The 14,587-nt window shown below is 36.5% G+C and overlaps 1 protein-coding gene across 2 annotated transcripts in view; it reads left to right on the forward strand.

The window, feature by feature from the left end:
* Positions 1-304: 304 nt before the first annotated feature.
* The window catches only part of CRYZ (crystallin, zeta (quinone reductase)), a 34,563-nt gene continuing 20,280 nt past the window's right edge, over positions 305-14,587 (forward strand). The window contains exons 1-3 of one of the 2 annotated variants that reach the window (XM_006888603.1): positions 305-420; positions 3,638-3,790; positions 11,697-11,860. In XM_006888603.1, coding sequence (XP_006888665.1) covers positions 310-420; positions 3,638-3,790; positions 11,697-11,860 — 428 coding nt within the window. In that variant the 5' untranslated portion in view covers positions 305-309. The remainder of the gene's footprint in view (positions 421-3,637; positions 3,791-11,696; positions 11,861-14,587) is intronic. The other variant, XM_006888604.1, reaches the window with a different exon arrangement.

A 14,587-nucleotide genomic window follows, 5' to 3' on the forward strand; every position in this document is an offset into this window, starting at 1 on the left:
AAGCTTACACAAAAGGATCCTTAAACTAGAGTATGTTTATCTACACATTTTTGTTTGCTTGCTTGATTCCCTTGTTGAAGGCACTGAGTCCCTACAGGACTAGTGTGAAATATTTCTCTTTGTAGCTAAAGGATTTGTAAGATGAAAAGTCCTTAAACATGAAATGAAAGCAGTAGTAGACTCATAATTTAAATTGTTGCTAGAAAAAATTGTTTGATCTGCCCCTTCAGGGGGAATAAAAAGTAAAATAAGCTGGATAGAATATGATCATACTTTTTTTATTATTATTATTTCACCGTGTAGGTCCCCATGGCAACTGGACAGAAGCTGATGAGAGCTATTAGAGTCTTTGAGTTTGGTGGACCAGAAGTGTTGAAACTGCAGTCAGATGTTATACAACCAGTTCCAAAAGAACATCAGGTAGAAATGATTACTTTAAAATAGTCAATAATTATGCTCCATGTGAATATAGTAAATGTATCAAGTTCAATAAAAGCAGATACAATGATTTTAAAACATATTAAGACAGTTTACATGTGTGAAAAAGTGAACACAATTCTAATAGATTCTCTTCTATATTTGACTTGTTTAATAATATAATGTATGAAAAGTTCTAGTTATAAGAAAATTTTTTAAATTGAGACTCATCCCTGTGATGCAATTAGATTATCTCACATGGAGTTGCAAGTACTTTTTAACAAGTTATGATGTTAGACTTTGAATATTTTAATTTATGAAGGGGACAAAAATTTGCATTTGTATAAAATGTTCATATATGATTTAATAGAATATGTTTTTACTGTTATGTGCCATTGAGTCGACTATGAATCATAGCAAACCTATATAAAATAGCTCTGAATCCTGCTCTATCCTAAGCCAATCTCAATGTCTCTGACACACTTACCCTTATTACCTTAGTTATTGTGTCAACCTGTCTCATCCAAGGTCTTCCTCTGTTGGGCTGTGTCTTGACCCTTCCAAGCATGATATCCTTTTCCTGGCAACATGTCCAAAGTATGTGAGTCAGATTCTCAAAATCCTTGCCTCAAAGGGGCAGCTTAATTTTACCCTTTCTGGTACAGACTTGTTAGTTCTCTTGGCAGTCCATGGTATGTTTAATACTGTGCTCCAGCACCACAACTGAAAAGCATCAGTTCTTCTGTCATTCTTATTGTCCAGCTCTCTGATATGTAATTGTGAAGACCATGACCTGAATCAGGCACACCTTAGTCTCTAGACTGACATCGTTGCTCTTCAACACTCTGGCAAGGTCTCTGAGAGCATATTTCCCTAATACAATTCGTCTTTTGATTTGCTGATTGCTGGTCATGAGAGTGTTGATTGTGGAACTAACCGAGGAAGCTGAAACTGTTAACAATATCTCAATCTCTTCTCCATCTATCATAATGCTGCCAGTTGGCTCAGTTAGAATCTTTATCTTCTTGATGTTTAGCTTCAATCCATATTGCAAACTGTAGTCCTTGAGCCTTTGAAGCAAATGGTCAGGCCTTCTTCATTTTCAGTAAGGTTATATCATCTGCATAGTACACCTTCTTCCAGTTCTGATTCACATTCCTTCTAATAAAGCCCAGCTTCTCAATGATTTGTTCTGTATACAAATTGAAAAGACATGGAAACAGGATATATCCCTGACCCACAACTTTTTTTATTTTGAACAGGCAATATTTCCTTGCTTCCGTCGACTGGCGACATTCTGGAATTCCCATTCTACTCAAAGTTAGCCACAATTTGTTGAGATCCACATACTCAAATGTCTTCACATAATCAATGAAACACAGATAGACTTTGCTCTGGTACTCTCTGTTTTCAGTGAAGAACTATCTGACTTTGACAGTGATGTCCCTAGTACCACAACCTCTTCTAAACCCAACTTGTATTTCTGCCAGTTCTCTTTCTATGTATTGTTCCAGTCACTTTTGGATAATTTTCAGCAGGATTTTGCTAGAGTGTGATACTGTTCTATAATTTCCATAGTCTGTTGAATAACCTTTTTTTTTTTAGTATAAGAATAAATATGGATCTTTTCCAGTCAGTTGGCCAGCTGATTGTCCTCCAGATTTCTTGTCACATAGTGGTGAGCACATCTAGAGCTGCATCTGTTTATTGAAATATGTCAATTAATATTCGATCAATTCCTTGGGCCTTGTTTTTTGTCAGTTCCTTCAGAGCAGCTTAACTTCCCCCTTCATCACCACTGCCTCTTGTTTCATGATGTTTCATGAAGTTGTTTCATGAAATACTTCTGTGTCGGCCAATTCTTTTTGGTGTAGTGACTGTGTACATTTTGCATCATCTTTTGATGCTTCCTAAATCATTCAATATTCTGTCCATATCATCCGTAAGTATTGCAGCTTAAAACTTGACTTTCTTCTTGAGTTCCTTCAGCTTAAGAAATGCCAAGTGAGTTTGACTCTTGATTTTCCAGAGTCCAGCTCTTTACACATTTCATTATAATACTTTGCCTTGTCTTCCTGAGTTGCCCTTTACAATCTTCTAAACATAAAATTTCATCCTATATGATGACTTTTGATTCAAATATATATATATATTTAATACTGTGCCTTCCATGATTTCAAATTCCCATTTTCTTAGCTAAACTTATTTTTACAATTTGACTATAGGCTGTCTTTCAAGATTTATTTGTTATCACTTCCTCTAAGTAGAGGTGCTGTAAAAACATTAAGCTTTATATCCAGTTTCTTAATGGAGCCTTTCCAGTCTTCTGTCTTGTCACATACTATACCTTTTACCTAGAATGTTCTTTCCCCCATTTCTGGAGAATTTCTGCTTATCCTTTAGGGTTTTGTTTACATTTACTTTCTTTGTGAGGTTTTCCTTGCTCTCATACATACTACTGTCTAGTTGATTCTTACACGTATTGACTTTTTGTCAGATTTCTGAGGCTATAATTCCTTGCAGCTCATCTTTATCCCTTAGAGCAGCTGGTTGATCCAAACTGCTGAACTTTTGGTTAACAGTGCAACATGGTCGTAGTCTATAAGGAGTTGGACAACTAAAGCAACAGTCGTACCTCTCTGGTGGTTCAAATCTACTATCCACTCCACAGCAATGAACTCCTAGTAGATGTAGTTTCAACATCAGTGGTTCATCCATATAGCATTATTTCTCATTTGCAAAATTAAATGTTGGCATGTAGCTCTGCTCCAACAATGATTTAGGGACTGAGATTTCATCCACTATGTATTTTCTAGGCATGTATAGAAAGCACATGCAGATTGCCTAGGGACCTTTTAAAGGACTATCCTTGAAAACAGTTCTCCTCATTTTCCTCACATTTTATTTGCTAACATTCAGTCTTTATTAATAACCATGAGAGAGACTAGAAAATATCTTCCTATGTACTTAGGAAGAAGAGGAAGTGGGTTTTGCTATACATTAGAGATTTCTGCCAAATATTACCTCAAATATTTCATATATTGTATTGCCAAAATATTTTTAGTATAATGCAAAACCAATTCTGTATTATCTTTTTATTTACATGTTGGCTTGTTCTTGTATTTATTTGTATTTCATTTTTATAGACTTCATACTGTTAGCACAATGCTGAATTAATCCCTAAATGCTCTGTGTGAATTGAAATCCATTGTCATTACAGGTTCTGATCAAAGTCCACGCATGTGGTATAAATCCAGTGGAGACATATATTCGGTCTGGCACTTACAGTAGGAAACCAAATTTGCCCTATACTCCTGGCTCAGATGTGTCTGGCATAATAGAAGCTGTTGGAAATAATGTCTCTACTTTCAAGGTATTACTTTTAAAATTATTTCTATTTTGCCTTTAAATATTTTGACATATCTTTAAAATGTATCTCTATTTAAAGCTTTTAAAGATCCCTATTACACAATTTCTGTCACTTGGGGGACTCCTCTTGTCAAAAAAGAAATTACTTTTTATCCATAGACTATATTCATTTGTATCATTGTGCATAAATTCTAGACAATTTCTCTATCTTCACATCCCCAAATGCTTGATAATTTTGATGTAATAGATATTTATGAGAAACAAAGTATACAAGGAATTACACTATTTCCTAACAGTAGAATATTAAATAATCCAGGAAAATTAAAAATAGATGGAAGAAGTATACAGAGTCACTATACCAAAAAGAATTGGCTGACACAGAAGAATTTCAAGAAATAACATATGATCAAAAGATAGTGGATATGAAGGAGGAAGTTCAGGCTACTCTGAAGGACTTGGCAAAAAAATAAGGCCCCAGCAATCAATGAAATACCAACTGACATATTTCAGCAAACAGTTGCAGCCCTGGATGTGCTCAGCAGATTATGCCAAGGAATCTAGAGAACAAGTAAGTGCCTGACCGACTGACTTCAAGAGAGCCATATATATTCCCATTTCAAAAAATCGTGACCCAACAGAGTGTGACAACACAGTACCAAAATCCTGCTGAGCATTATCCAAAAACAGTTGGGACAGTATATAGTCAGAAAACTACCAGAAATACAAGCTGGGTTTAGAAGAGGTTGTAGCACTACAGGCATTATTGCCAATTTCAGATGGATCTTGGCAGAAAGCAAAGAATACCAGAGGAATGTCTATTTGTGTTTCATTGATTATGCAAAGACATTTGACAGTGAGAACTATAACAAATTGTGGCTAATCTTGAGGAGAATGGGAATCCCAGAGCACTTGATTGTGCTAATGTGAAACCTATACTCGGACCAGGAAGCAGTTCTCAGAACAGAGCCAGAAAATGTCTCCATATCTTTTCAATCTATATGTCGAACAGATCATTCAAGGGGCTGGGCTTTATGAGAAGGAATGTGGCTTCAGGATTGGAGGAAGACTCATTAACAACCTATGCTATGCAGATGACACAACCTTGCTTGCTGAAACTGAAGAGGTCCTGGAACACTTGCTGCAGAAGGTCAAGGACTGTCGTCTTCAATATGGATTGAAGCTCAACATCAAGAAGATAAACATTCTCACCACTAAACCAATTGGCAGCACCATGATAGATGGAGAAGAGATTGAGGTATTAACAGTTACAAGTTGCTCAGCTCCACAATCGTCAATCTTGGCACGAGCAGTCAGGAAATCTAAAGATGAATTGCATTAGGTAAATCTGCTGTCAGGGACCTTTCTGGAGTACTGAGAAGATACGATGTCAGTCTAGAGACTAAGATTTACCTGATTCAGGCCATGGTCTTCGCAATTACTTGCTACACATCAGAAAGCTGGACAATGAATAAGGATAACAGAAGAAGAATTGATGCCTTTGGGTTGTGGTCCTGGAGAAGAGTCTTGAACATAACATGGACTGCCAAGAAAATAAATAAGTCTGTGTTGGAGAGGGTGAAACTAAATTTCTCCTTCCTTGGAGGCTAGGATTTTGAAGCTCTGTCTCACATACTTTGGGCCCATGGCCAGGAGGGACTGGTTCTTGGAGAAGAACATCATGCTTAGAAAAGTAGAAGGACAGCAGAGGAGACCAAGAACCGTTATGCGATAGATTGATGCTATACCTGGGTAATGGTTGTAAGTATTTTGGAGTCAGACTGGCTCAGGACAGGGCAGGATTCAGAGCTGTTGTACATAGATGACATATAACAACAACAACAAACACTTGCTAAGACACACAACAATAAGATTTTAATTCTTTCTATAAATTATAAATGTAGCTTCAGAGTGCAAAAGGGAGGTTAGTTGTTTTGTGCAGTAAGTCAAAGATGAGAAAATGCAAGGTCACCAAATATTTTTAGTTCTTTGACTCAGATGAAGGTGATTGAGTCAATGAAAGTGTTAGAATCATGGCTTTTTTATTTATAGTCCAAAAGACATATAAAACATAGATAGTATATCCATGTTCTCGCATTTCTCCACATATTCCTTGACCTGATTAACTTTGACAGCACATTTGCTAGAATTGGAGTGAGACAGAAAAGATTAATGTAGCCCCTGAACAGGATGGTGGACAAATTTGTTCAGCTTTCTACTCCTCTGCCTGTGGCCATTCGACTTCTGCCCTTTTTGCTCCACTGAAATGATTTTTGCTAATGCCACTAATGGCTTCTTTACTGCTGAAGTTAATGGACCTTCTCATGTCATTATCTTTCTTGACTGCTCTGTGACATTTGACACTCTCAGATACTTATTTTTTTAAAAATACATCAGCCTCTGTGATACCACTATTTCCTGTTCTCCACACATTCTCTTTGAGTATTCTTCTTCAAGCCTCTTTTTTTTTTTTCTTTCCTAGATACGGGCGGTAATGGCATCCACTTTCCTCAGGAAACTATGAACTTTGATCAATGACAATAATTACAGAAAGACCTCAGGCCTTTTGTTTATAGGGTCACTATGAGCCATCTCAACTCGACAGCAATCAACAGCAAACTTAATAATTAGTGCTGCCCCTGCTTCTGATCTCTACGTTGATGTCAGCTTTTGATATACCGTACTTAGCTCATGAATGAACCCATCCACTCTGATAGTTTCCAGTATCGCCTGTGGTAATAGGTAAAGTTTCTTCTGAGTTCTGTACTGTGCTGTCCTGTATAGTAAATGCCTCTGGCAATTCACAATTCAATTTATTTAAATGAAAATTAAAACTTCAGCTTTATAGCAATCTTTATGCACATTTATGCTAACAACACCTCAGATCCTTACTAACGATATGCTTCTAGAAGCTTCTACACTATATAGTGCAGATAACAATCATTTCCATCATCTTGGGTAATTATGTTGCAGAGTCCTGAACCAACAGGGTCAACCACCAGGAATCTCTAACTCAAAACTGAGCATGTCTTTCTTCCTTCAGATTTGCTCCTCTGATTTAAAGAGCATCTGGGGCTTGAGGATTATATTCTTACCCTCCTTCACTCAACTCTCATGTCTTCCTAGAAATTTTCTCTTGCTGTGTTTCCATTTTATTTGACTGTAGTTTGTTCTAGGTAAAATAACCTGAACTATGCCTGTGAACTGAATTTCGTTGTTGTTGTTATTGTTCAGTGCTGTCAGGTTGAGCACGACTCACGGTGACAGAACGCACAGCAGATGTGAACCCGTGCTATCTTTATCATTTCTGATACACTTGAGTGCATTCCCCTCCCTCTGTCGTCCTCAAACCTATCCTTATTTTAGGAGTTTATCGAAAATATAGTTCTGATTGCATTACACCTCCCTTTTAAAAATCCCTGCTTTAATTCCTCCTAGATTTCAAGTTATCATTATACTCCTCTTCATGTTACGAAGCGGGATTTTTCCACGCATTCTCTCCTTCCTGAATTTCCTCTTTCATTTCCTACCCTCTCACCTTGTAGTTCATTCCTTAGTAATGAGCTGCTTGTCATTCCCTGCACATCCTATGCTCTTTCATCTCTGTGCCTTTGTTCATGTTGGTTCTGCTTGGCAGAATGAAATTGAAAGTCATAAACATGGGTTCAAGGGATTTCACACTCCTGCTTTAATTTCTTTCCATTTTATCTCTTGAACATGCCATACATTTGGTTACTTATTTATTGGGAATAAATGCTCATAATATCTCAGCATTTTTTCTTGTCTCAATTTCTTTGCTTTTATTAGTTTCCAAGGACTGCCATTTCAAATTACCCCAAAACTCTATGGCTTAAAATAACAGAAATTTATTAACTCATAGTTCTAGAGACTGTAAGTTTGATTTCGGGTTATCTGTCTGTGGGGACAAATATTTTAAACTAGATCTTTTCTTTTTTTTCCCCCCCCTCTCCCAGCTGCTGGTGTACATAATAACTCCAATCTCTGCCTTTATTTTTACCTAGTCATCATCTCTCTGTGACTATTCTCACTTCTTATAAGGAAATCAGTCAAATTTACTTGGAACCTACCAGATTCCAATTTAACCTCTAGTTAGCTTGCTATAAGTACAAGAGTATTTCTGTTTTCAAATAAATGCTTATTCACAGGTGCTGGGGTTAGGACTTGAACATCTCTTTCTGGGAGACACAAATCAACCCATAACACTTTATTTCCTTCACCTAAATTTACTCTTTCCAGTTCTAGTTTTCAGAATCTTTTCTAGTCCTTCCTAACCTGCTCTAAATAATGGCTTCTCAGTGATATTATTCTTAATTCCCTTAACTTAAAAATAATGGTTTCCTTTTTTTTAATGACTTAACATATTTGCCGTACTTTTTTTATTATTTCTGTTCTTTTTTTTTCTGAGAGTTTAGGACACTTTTGATTGTTGTTGTTGAATCAGCTCTGGCTGATGACTTTATTTGTAACAGGACAAAATATTGCCTAATCTTGAAGCATCTTTATGATTGTGGATATGTTTACGTCCACTGTTGTGACTTTGTTGTTGGCCCATCTCATTGAGGGTTTGCCTTGTTTTCTCCCAACACTTTACTAAATAGGACGTGTTTTTCTAGTGACTTCCTTTTTCTGATGGTATGCCCAAAGTATGTGAACTGATGTCTCTCCAGCTTTGCTTCTAAGAAATATTCTGGTTGTATTTCTTCTACAACTGATTTGTTAATTCTTCTGGTAGTTTGTTGTATATTCAATATCCTTTGCCAGTACACAATTCTGTCTTTTTCATTATCTAACTTTTGCATGCATTTGAGGTGACTGAAAAGACCATAGCTTGGGTAGATACACATTAGTGACAAATTTGCTTTTTAAAAACTTTAAAGATGTTTTGTTGGTTGGTTTTTTTTTCCCCTCAAGAGATATGTCTGATACAGTACATCATTCTTGACTGCTGTTTGCTTAGATATTGATTGTTAAACTAAATAGAATAAAATAATGGACAACTTTTATTTCTTTGCTGTTTATAATGAGATTGTTTTTGGTTTGCTTATGAGGATTTTTGTTTACTTTATGGTCAAGTGTAATGTAAAACTGATTAAACTTCCATTTCCTCAAAATACTACTAGAAATATTATGACTTAATCTCAGTCAATAAATTATGGATAAAATTGAAATTAAGGGCATTCTAAAACACTTAGTTGTGCTCATGTAAAACCTGTACACAGCCCATGAAGCAGTCATTCAAACTGAATGAAGAGATTGAAGAGATATTGCATAGTTCAAAATTAGGTAAGTTGTGTGTCAGGTTTGTGTTCATTCTCCATGAATTACAGTAGGTAAATCTGCTCTCAGGGACCTTTCTAGAGTGTGGAGAAGGAAGACAATCAGTCTAGAGACTAAAGTGTGCCTGATCCAGGTCACGATCTTTGCAATTATTTGCTATACATCAGAGAGCTTGACACTGACTAAGGATTATAGAAGAAGAATTGATGCCTTTGAGTTGTATTATTGGAAAAGAGTCCTAAACATACCATGGACTGCCAAGAAAACAAATAAGTCTGTCTTGGAGAGGGTAAAACCAAGTTTCTCCCTGGAGAAAATTTGGCTTTTGAAGCTCTTTCACATACTTTGGGCATGTGACCAAGAGGGACTGATCCTTGGAGAAGGATATCATGCTCAGAAGGGTGGAGAGACAGAGCAGGAGATGAAGACTCCAAATGAAATGAATTGATGCAGTAACTAAGACAGTAGGTGTCAGAGTCAGTGAGACTGGCTCAGGACAGGGCAGGCTCCTATTGTACATAGGGTCTCTATGAGTTGCAGGTGACTTGACAGCACAAAACAATAACAACAACTATTCAAGCTCTCCACTGAACAAATAATTTGAGGAGATGGACTATCTGAAGAGGAATGTGGAATCAGAATTGGAAGAACATTCATCAACTACTTATATAGATAAATTTTCTTGCAACACTTACTAAAGAAGATGAAAAACTACATCTTTCATTACAGAGTGCTTCTCAACATGAAGAAAATAAAAATTATTACAACTGTTAAGGTCTTTCATTCATAGGGTTGCTATGAGTCTTCTACAACTTGATGGCACTTAAAAACAACACCACCAACACAGAACTCAGTGGGCCTGGTGGATAGAAAGTGATGCTACCAAATCAAAGGTAGATGATTTCAATCTGTGGCCTTCAGGCATGGTTTTAATTGTTTCTGGTCAAACATTCTTCTAAGTAGTATACCACTGGTCTGTCCATTTGCTGTACAGAGGTAATTTGTGGTTGCTGTGATGCTGAACACTGTGGCACTGATGCATCAAATGCAATAATGGTTATCTATGGTGGACAGTGTTTGGTGGAGCTTCCCCAATTAAAACAAGCTTAGAAGCAGTAGTGACATCCACTTCCAAAATAGCTTGCCTCCATAAACTCTATAAACTTGGAGAAATGATGAAAGTTATACAAGTGTTCAGATCTTTCATTCATAGGATCTCTATGAGTTGTGTACGACTTGACAGCACTTAACAACAACGACAACAAACTAACAGGCAACATTGTGATAGGTGGAAAAAATATTGAAATTTTCAGAGATTTCTTTTAAGTAGCAATCACAAAATAAAATTTGGGCACATCTGCTGTCAAGAACTTCCTAAAAGTGTTGAAGAGCAAGGATGTCAGTTTAAGAACTAAAGTGTGCCTGATTCAAGTAATCCTGCTTTCACTTCCTTCATATGCTTGTGAAAGGAAGACCAAAGAACTGATATGATAGCTTTGAACTGTGGTGTTGGTGAAATTATTGAATATACCATGAACTGCCAAAAGAACAAACAATTGTGTCTTGAAGGAAATGTAACTAGGTTGCTCCTAGGAGACTAGGCTGGTGAAATTTTATCTCATGTGCTTTGGGCATGTTGTCAGAAAGAACCAGTCTGGAAAAAAAGACTTAATTCCTGGAAGTGGAGGATCAGTGAAGAAAGGGAAGACATTAAACAAAATAAACAAAATCAGTGACAGCAACAATGCAGTATAATGGATAATGCAGATACTCTTTTTTATTACTTCCAATTTAGATTAATTATGGTAATATAGTATTACCATTATTAATTTAAATTGGAGATAATAATAAAAAGTACACTTCAGCTCAACTTTCAACTAAACAGTAGACAGTTATAGGTGAACAGTAAGAGCAGATAGGTACTCACACCTTAGAATTCTCAACTACATGCGATCAAAGAACAATATTTGCTGAAGGAAAAAGTTTAGAAAGCAGGAAAGTGTAGGATAGAAAGATTACTGATAATCATAAGAAGAACATAGAAAGAATACAATTGTATTATGAGCATGTAATTAAAAACCAAAATATGTATTAACAGATGAATGCAAAACGTATTTGCTTTAGACATTTCACTCAAATCACTCAAAAAATGTAAAAATGTACCCACCTCATATGTTGTTGTGAATATCAAATTATAAAGAGTACACTCCTAGTATAGTACTTTCTCAAGAAAAGTTACTTATCATTATTATTATTATTATGCCATTCTTTTTAAAAAAATTTGTCCTATTTCTTTAATTGTCTCCCTGGTACCAATTAATAAAACATTTAAGAATTCTTTTTTGAAACCTTATGTAGAACAAAGTAGAGCTGGTTCATAAGGTTTTCTAGGTTGTAAATTCTTACAGAAATAGACTGTCACATCGTTCTCCCATAAAGCAGCCAGTGAACTCGAACTGCTGACCTTTGAATTAGCCAAGCACTTAACTATTGTTCTCTAGGACTTAGAAAATAGAACATTGTCACTGATTTCTTGGTATAAAGGTTGTACTAGGAAGGACTGTATCTGTTTTTGCTTCACTTTTGATGCATTTGTTAATGTCTGTCTTCTCTAGAAAGGTGACAGAGTTTTTACTACCAGCACTGTCTCTGGGGGCTATGCAGAGTATGCTGTTGCTGCAGATGATACAGTTTACTCACTGCCAGAAAAACTGGACTTTAAACAAGGAGCTGCCATTGGTATCCCCTACTTTACTGCTTATCGAGCTCTACTCCTCCGGTAATAACACCCTCTGCCAACTATGTAGTTAATACCAGAAAAGGACAATCTCAACTACTTTCCTTTTTGCTATCTACTCATCATTTTCATTTACCATGTAGTTACTATTAAGAATTTATAGAATATAAACTGAAAATTTGGTAGATTTTGTTATGACTGAGGATTTAATGAGGATCACAATACAATTTTTATCTTCAAGATGATCAGAGTTTAATGAGATACATGGAAGATGTAAGGAGATGGAGGTAACAAGATTAATACTAACACTGATGTGAAAAGTATAGGACACTTGTAGAGATGTATATAAGAATTTGTGGGATTATAAAGGTTGATGACACTGATATGATTATGATCAGGGTTTCTCAGTGGGATATGAATGGGTTGGGTTAAAGCTATGAGTTGAAAACCTTGGTGATATATGACTGTCATGTGGGCAACAATTTAAAAAAGTACAATTCAGGGGACTGCTATTCCCACTTAGTTTCCATAACTATGACTTGAAGATCTGTGTTTTAATCAAACTCTCCAACTTAAAAAAAAAAAAAAGATCAGAGTGAGCTAGTCTAGGCAAAGACAGATGGGGAGAGGGCCATGTAGGTGATAGGAACAGAAAGGTGTGTGGGGAGAAACGGTGCATGACTTGAGAACTACACAATTTGGTTTTGCTGGTAGGTGATTTCAAGACAAAAAGTGGCAGAGAATAAGGTTAGACCATAGTGATTTTGGAAGAAGCATGGACAGTCTCCTCTCGAGCGATTAACTGCCTCTGAAAACCAGCTGGAGAGTCAGCTCTGGATCAGTTCGACTAGACGGTATACAACAGCGTAGTGGCTTAAATGAATGTTAACAGATAGATTCTAATTATAAAAAGCTGGATTATAGATTACTCATATTGTTCTATAAAAGATTAGAAGCCATACTTTAATTTATTAAAAACTATGATACTACCTTATTTGCATTTTAATGAAATCATTTATTAGCTGTGTGAAAAATGGATTTGAGGATAGGAATGGAGACAGAGGTAGTAGGTTCTTATACTATCTCTCCAGGTAAAATTCATATGGTCCAGTGAGAAGGAGACGTAGAAGAGATGTAGAAAGGTCAACCACTTTAGAAGATAAAACCATGCGTATTTGGTGATTTTGCAGAAAATGAGAGGAAGGGTTTAAGAATACTTCTAGGTTTCCAGGTGGAGTGATGTTGAACTGAGACAAAGAAGAGAATGGGTGGTTTTCAGAGGGAAACAGTTCAGTCTTAGACTTGAATCTCATAGGCAAACATCCTATAAGAACTCTAGAAGCCTTTTGGATATAGGAATCTGAAACTTGAAGGCTCATGACAGAAATATGGGGATGTCATCATGTAGGTGATAGTTGCGGAGATGACAAGGAATAGAGAAACAATGAAATATGCAGGAAAGCTAATTAACACCAGTATTTAAAAGTATAGTCAGTGGAAGGTGATAAAGGGGAGGAAAAGTAAAAAGAGTGAATTCCAAACTTCAGAGTATGTAAAGTTCCTGGTTTGATGGTTAAACTTATTAATTTTGGAGACAGACCTGGGTTAATGAGAAACAGTGCAAGTTATTAATAACCCAAAGCCAATTCTTATGAGATCAGATCTGCCTCCTAAATTCCAAATCTTTTTACCTATTCTTACACCAACTATCCTACCCAAGACAATCTCTATTTCTCTGTTCAGTTCAATAATTGTTTCAGTGTCTATGCAGGATTCATAGACAGTAATAATGATTATGGAGTTTAAGAGCAAGTTTTTTAGGAAAGTCATTATTATATGTCATCTAGTCAAGTGCAGTAAGCAACAGACTTGAACTGTGCCTTATTCTGTGCCATCTCATCAACTCTGACACACTTGATCCCATTACTGCAGTCACTGTGTCAATCCATCTCATTGGATATCTTCTCTTTTGCTGACTCTCAACCTTCCAAGAATTATGCCCCTTTCCAAGGAAAAAATCTCTTTTTCCAAGAAATATCTGATTGTTCTTTTGGCAGTCCATGAGATATTCAATATCCAATGGACTACAAAAAGAACAAACAAATATGTCTTGGAAAAAGTGCAGCCAGAGTGCTACTTGAATGCAAAGATGATAAACCTTTATCTCACATAATTTGGGGATGTTGCTATGGAGAGGGACATCGTGCTTTGAAAGGTAGTGATACAGTGAAGGAGAGGAAGACCCTCAACCAGGTGGACTGACACAGTGACCATAGCAGTGGACTCTAGTATCTCTGAGATTGTGAGGATGGCACAGGCTAGGGAAGGGTTCAGATACATTGTTCATAGAGTTGCTATGAGTCATACTCTACTCGACAGAATCTAACAACCACCACCACCCACTTCTTTGGTGAGTTACTCATTTTACTAAAAAAGTAGCATTAACTCATTCTCTGCCTCACAGTTAGAATATGGCCTTAACCTCATGCAAGCTGTATGACTTTGGTCAAGTCATTCCCCTGTCTCAACAGCAGTTTCCTGATTTATGCAATGTAGCAACAACAACAACAATCTCATAGCGTATAGTGGAAATTAGCACTGTACATAACACAGAGTAAGAGTTCAGTCTCAATCAGTACTGGCAATTCTTACTGTTGTAATGTGTCGTCAAGTTGCTTGCAACTCATAGTGACCCTACATACAACAGCCTGAAACCTGCTCTATCCTGTGCCAACTTTACTTTCTCTGACACACCTACCTACCCTCATT

Source organism: Elephantulus edwardii, unplaced genomic scaffold, assembly GCF_000299155.1.
Source record: "Elephantulus edwardii isolate Elephantulus edwardi_28Jun2011 unplaced genomic scaffold, EleEdw1.0 scaffold00069, whole genome shotgun sequence".
Classification (NCBI taxonomy): Eukaryota; Metazoa; Chordata; class Mammalia; order Macroscelidea; family Macroscelididae; genus Elephantulus; species Elephantulus edwardii.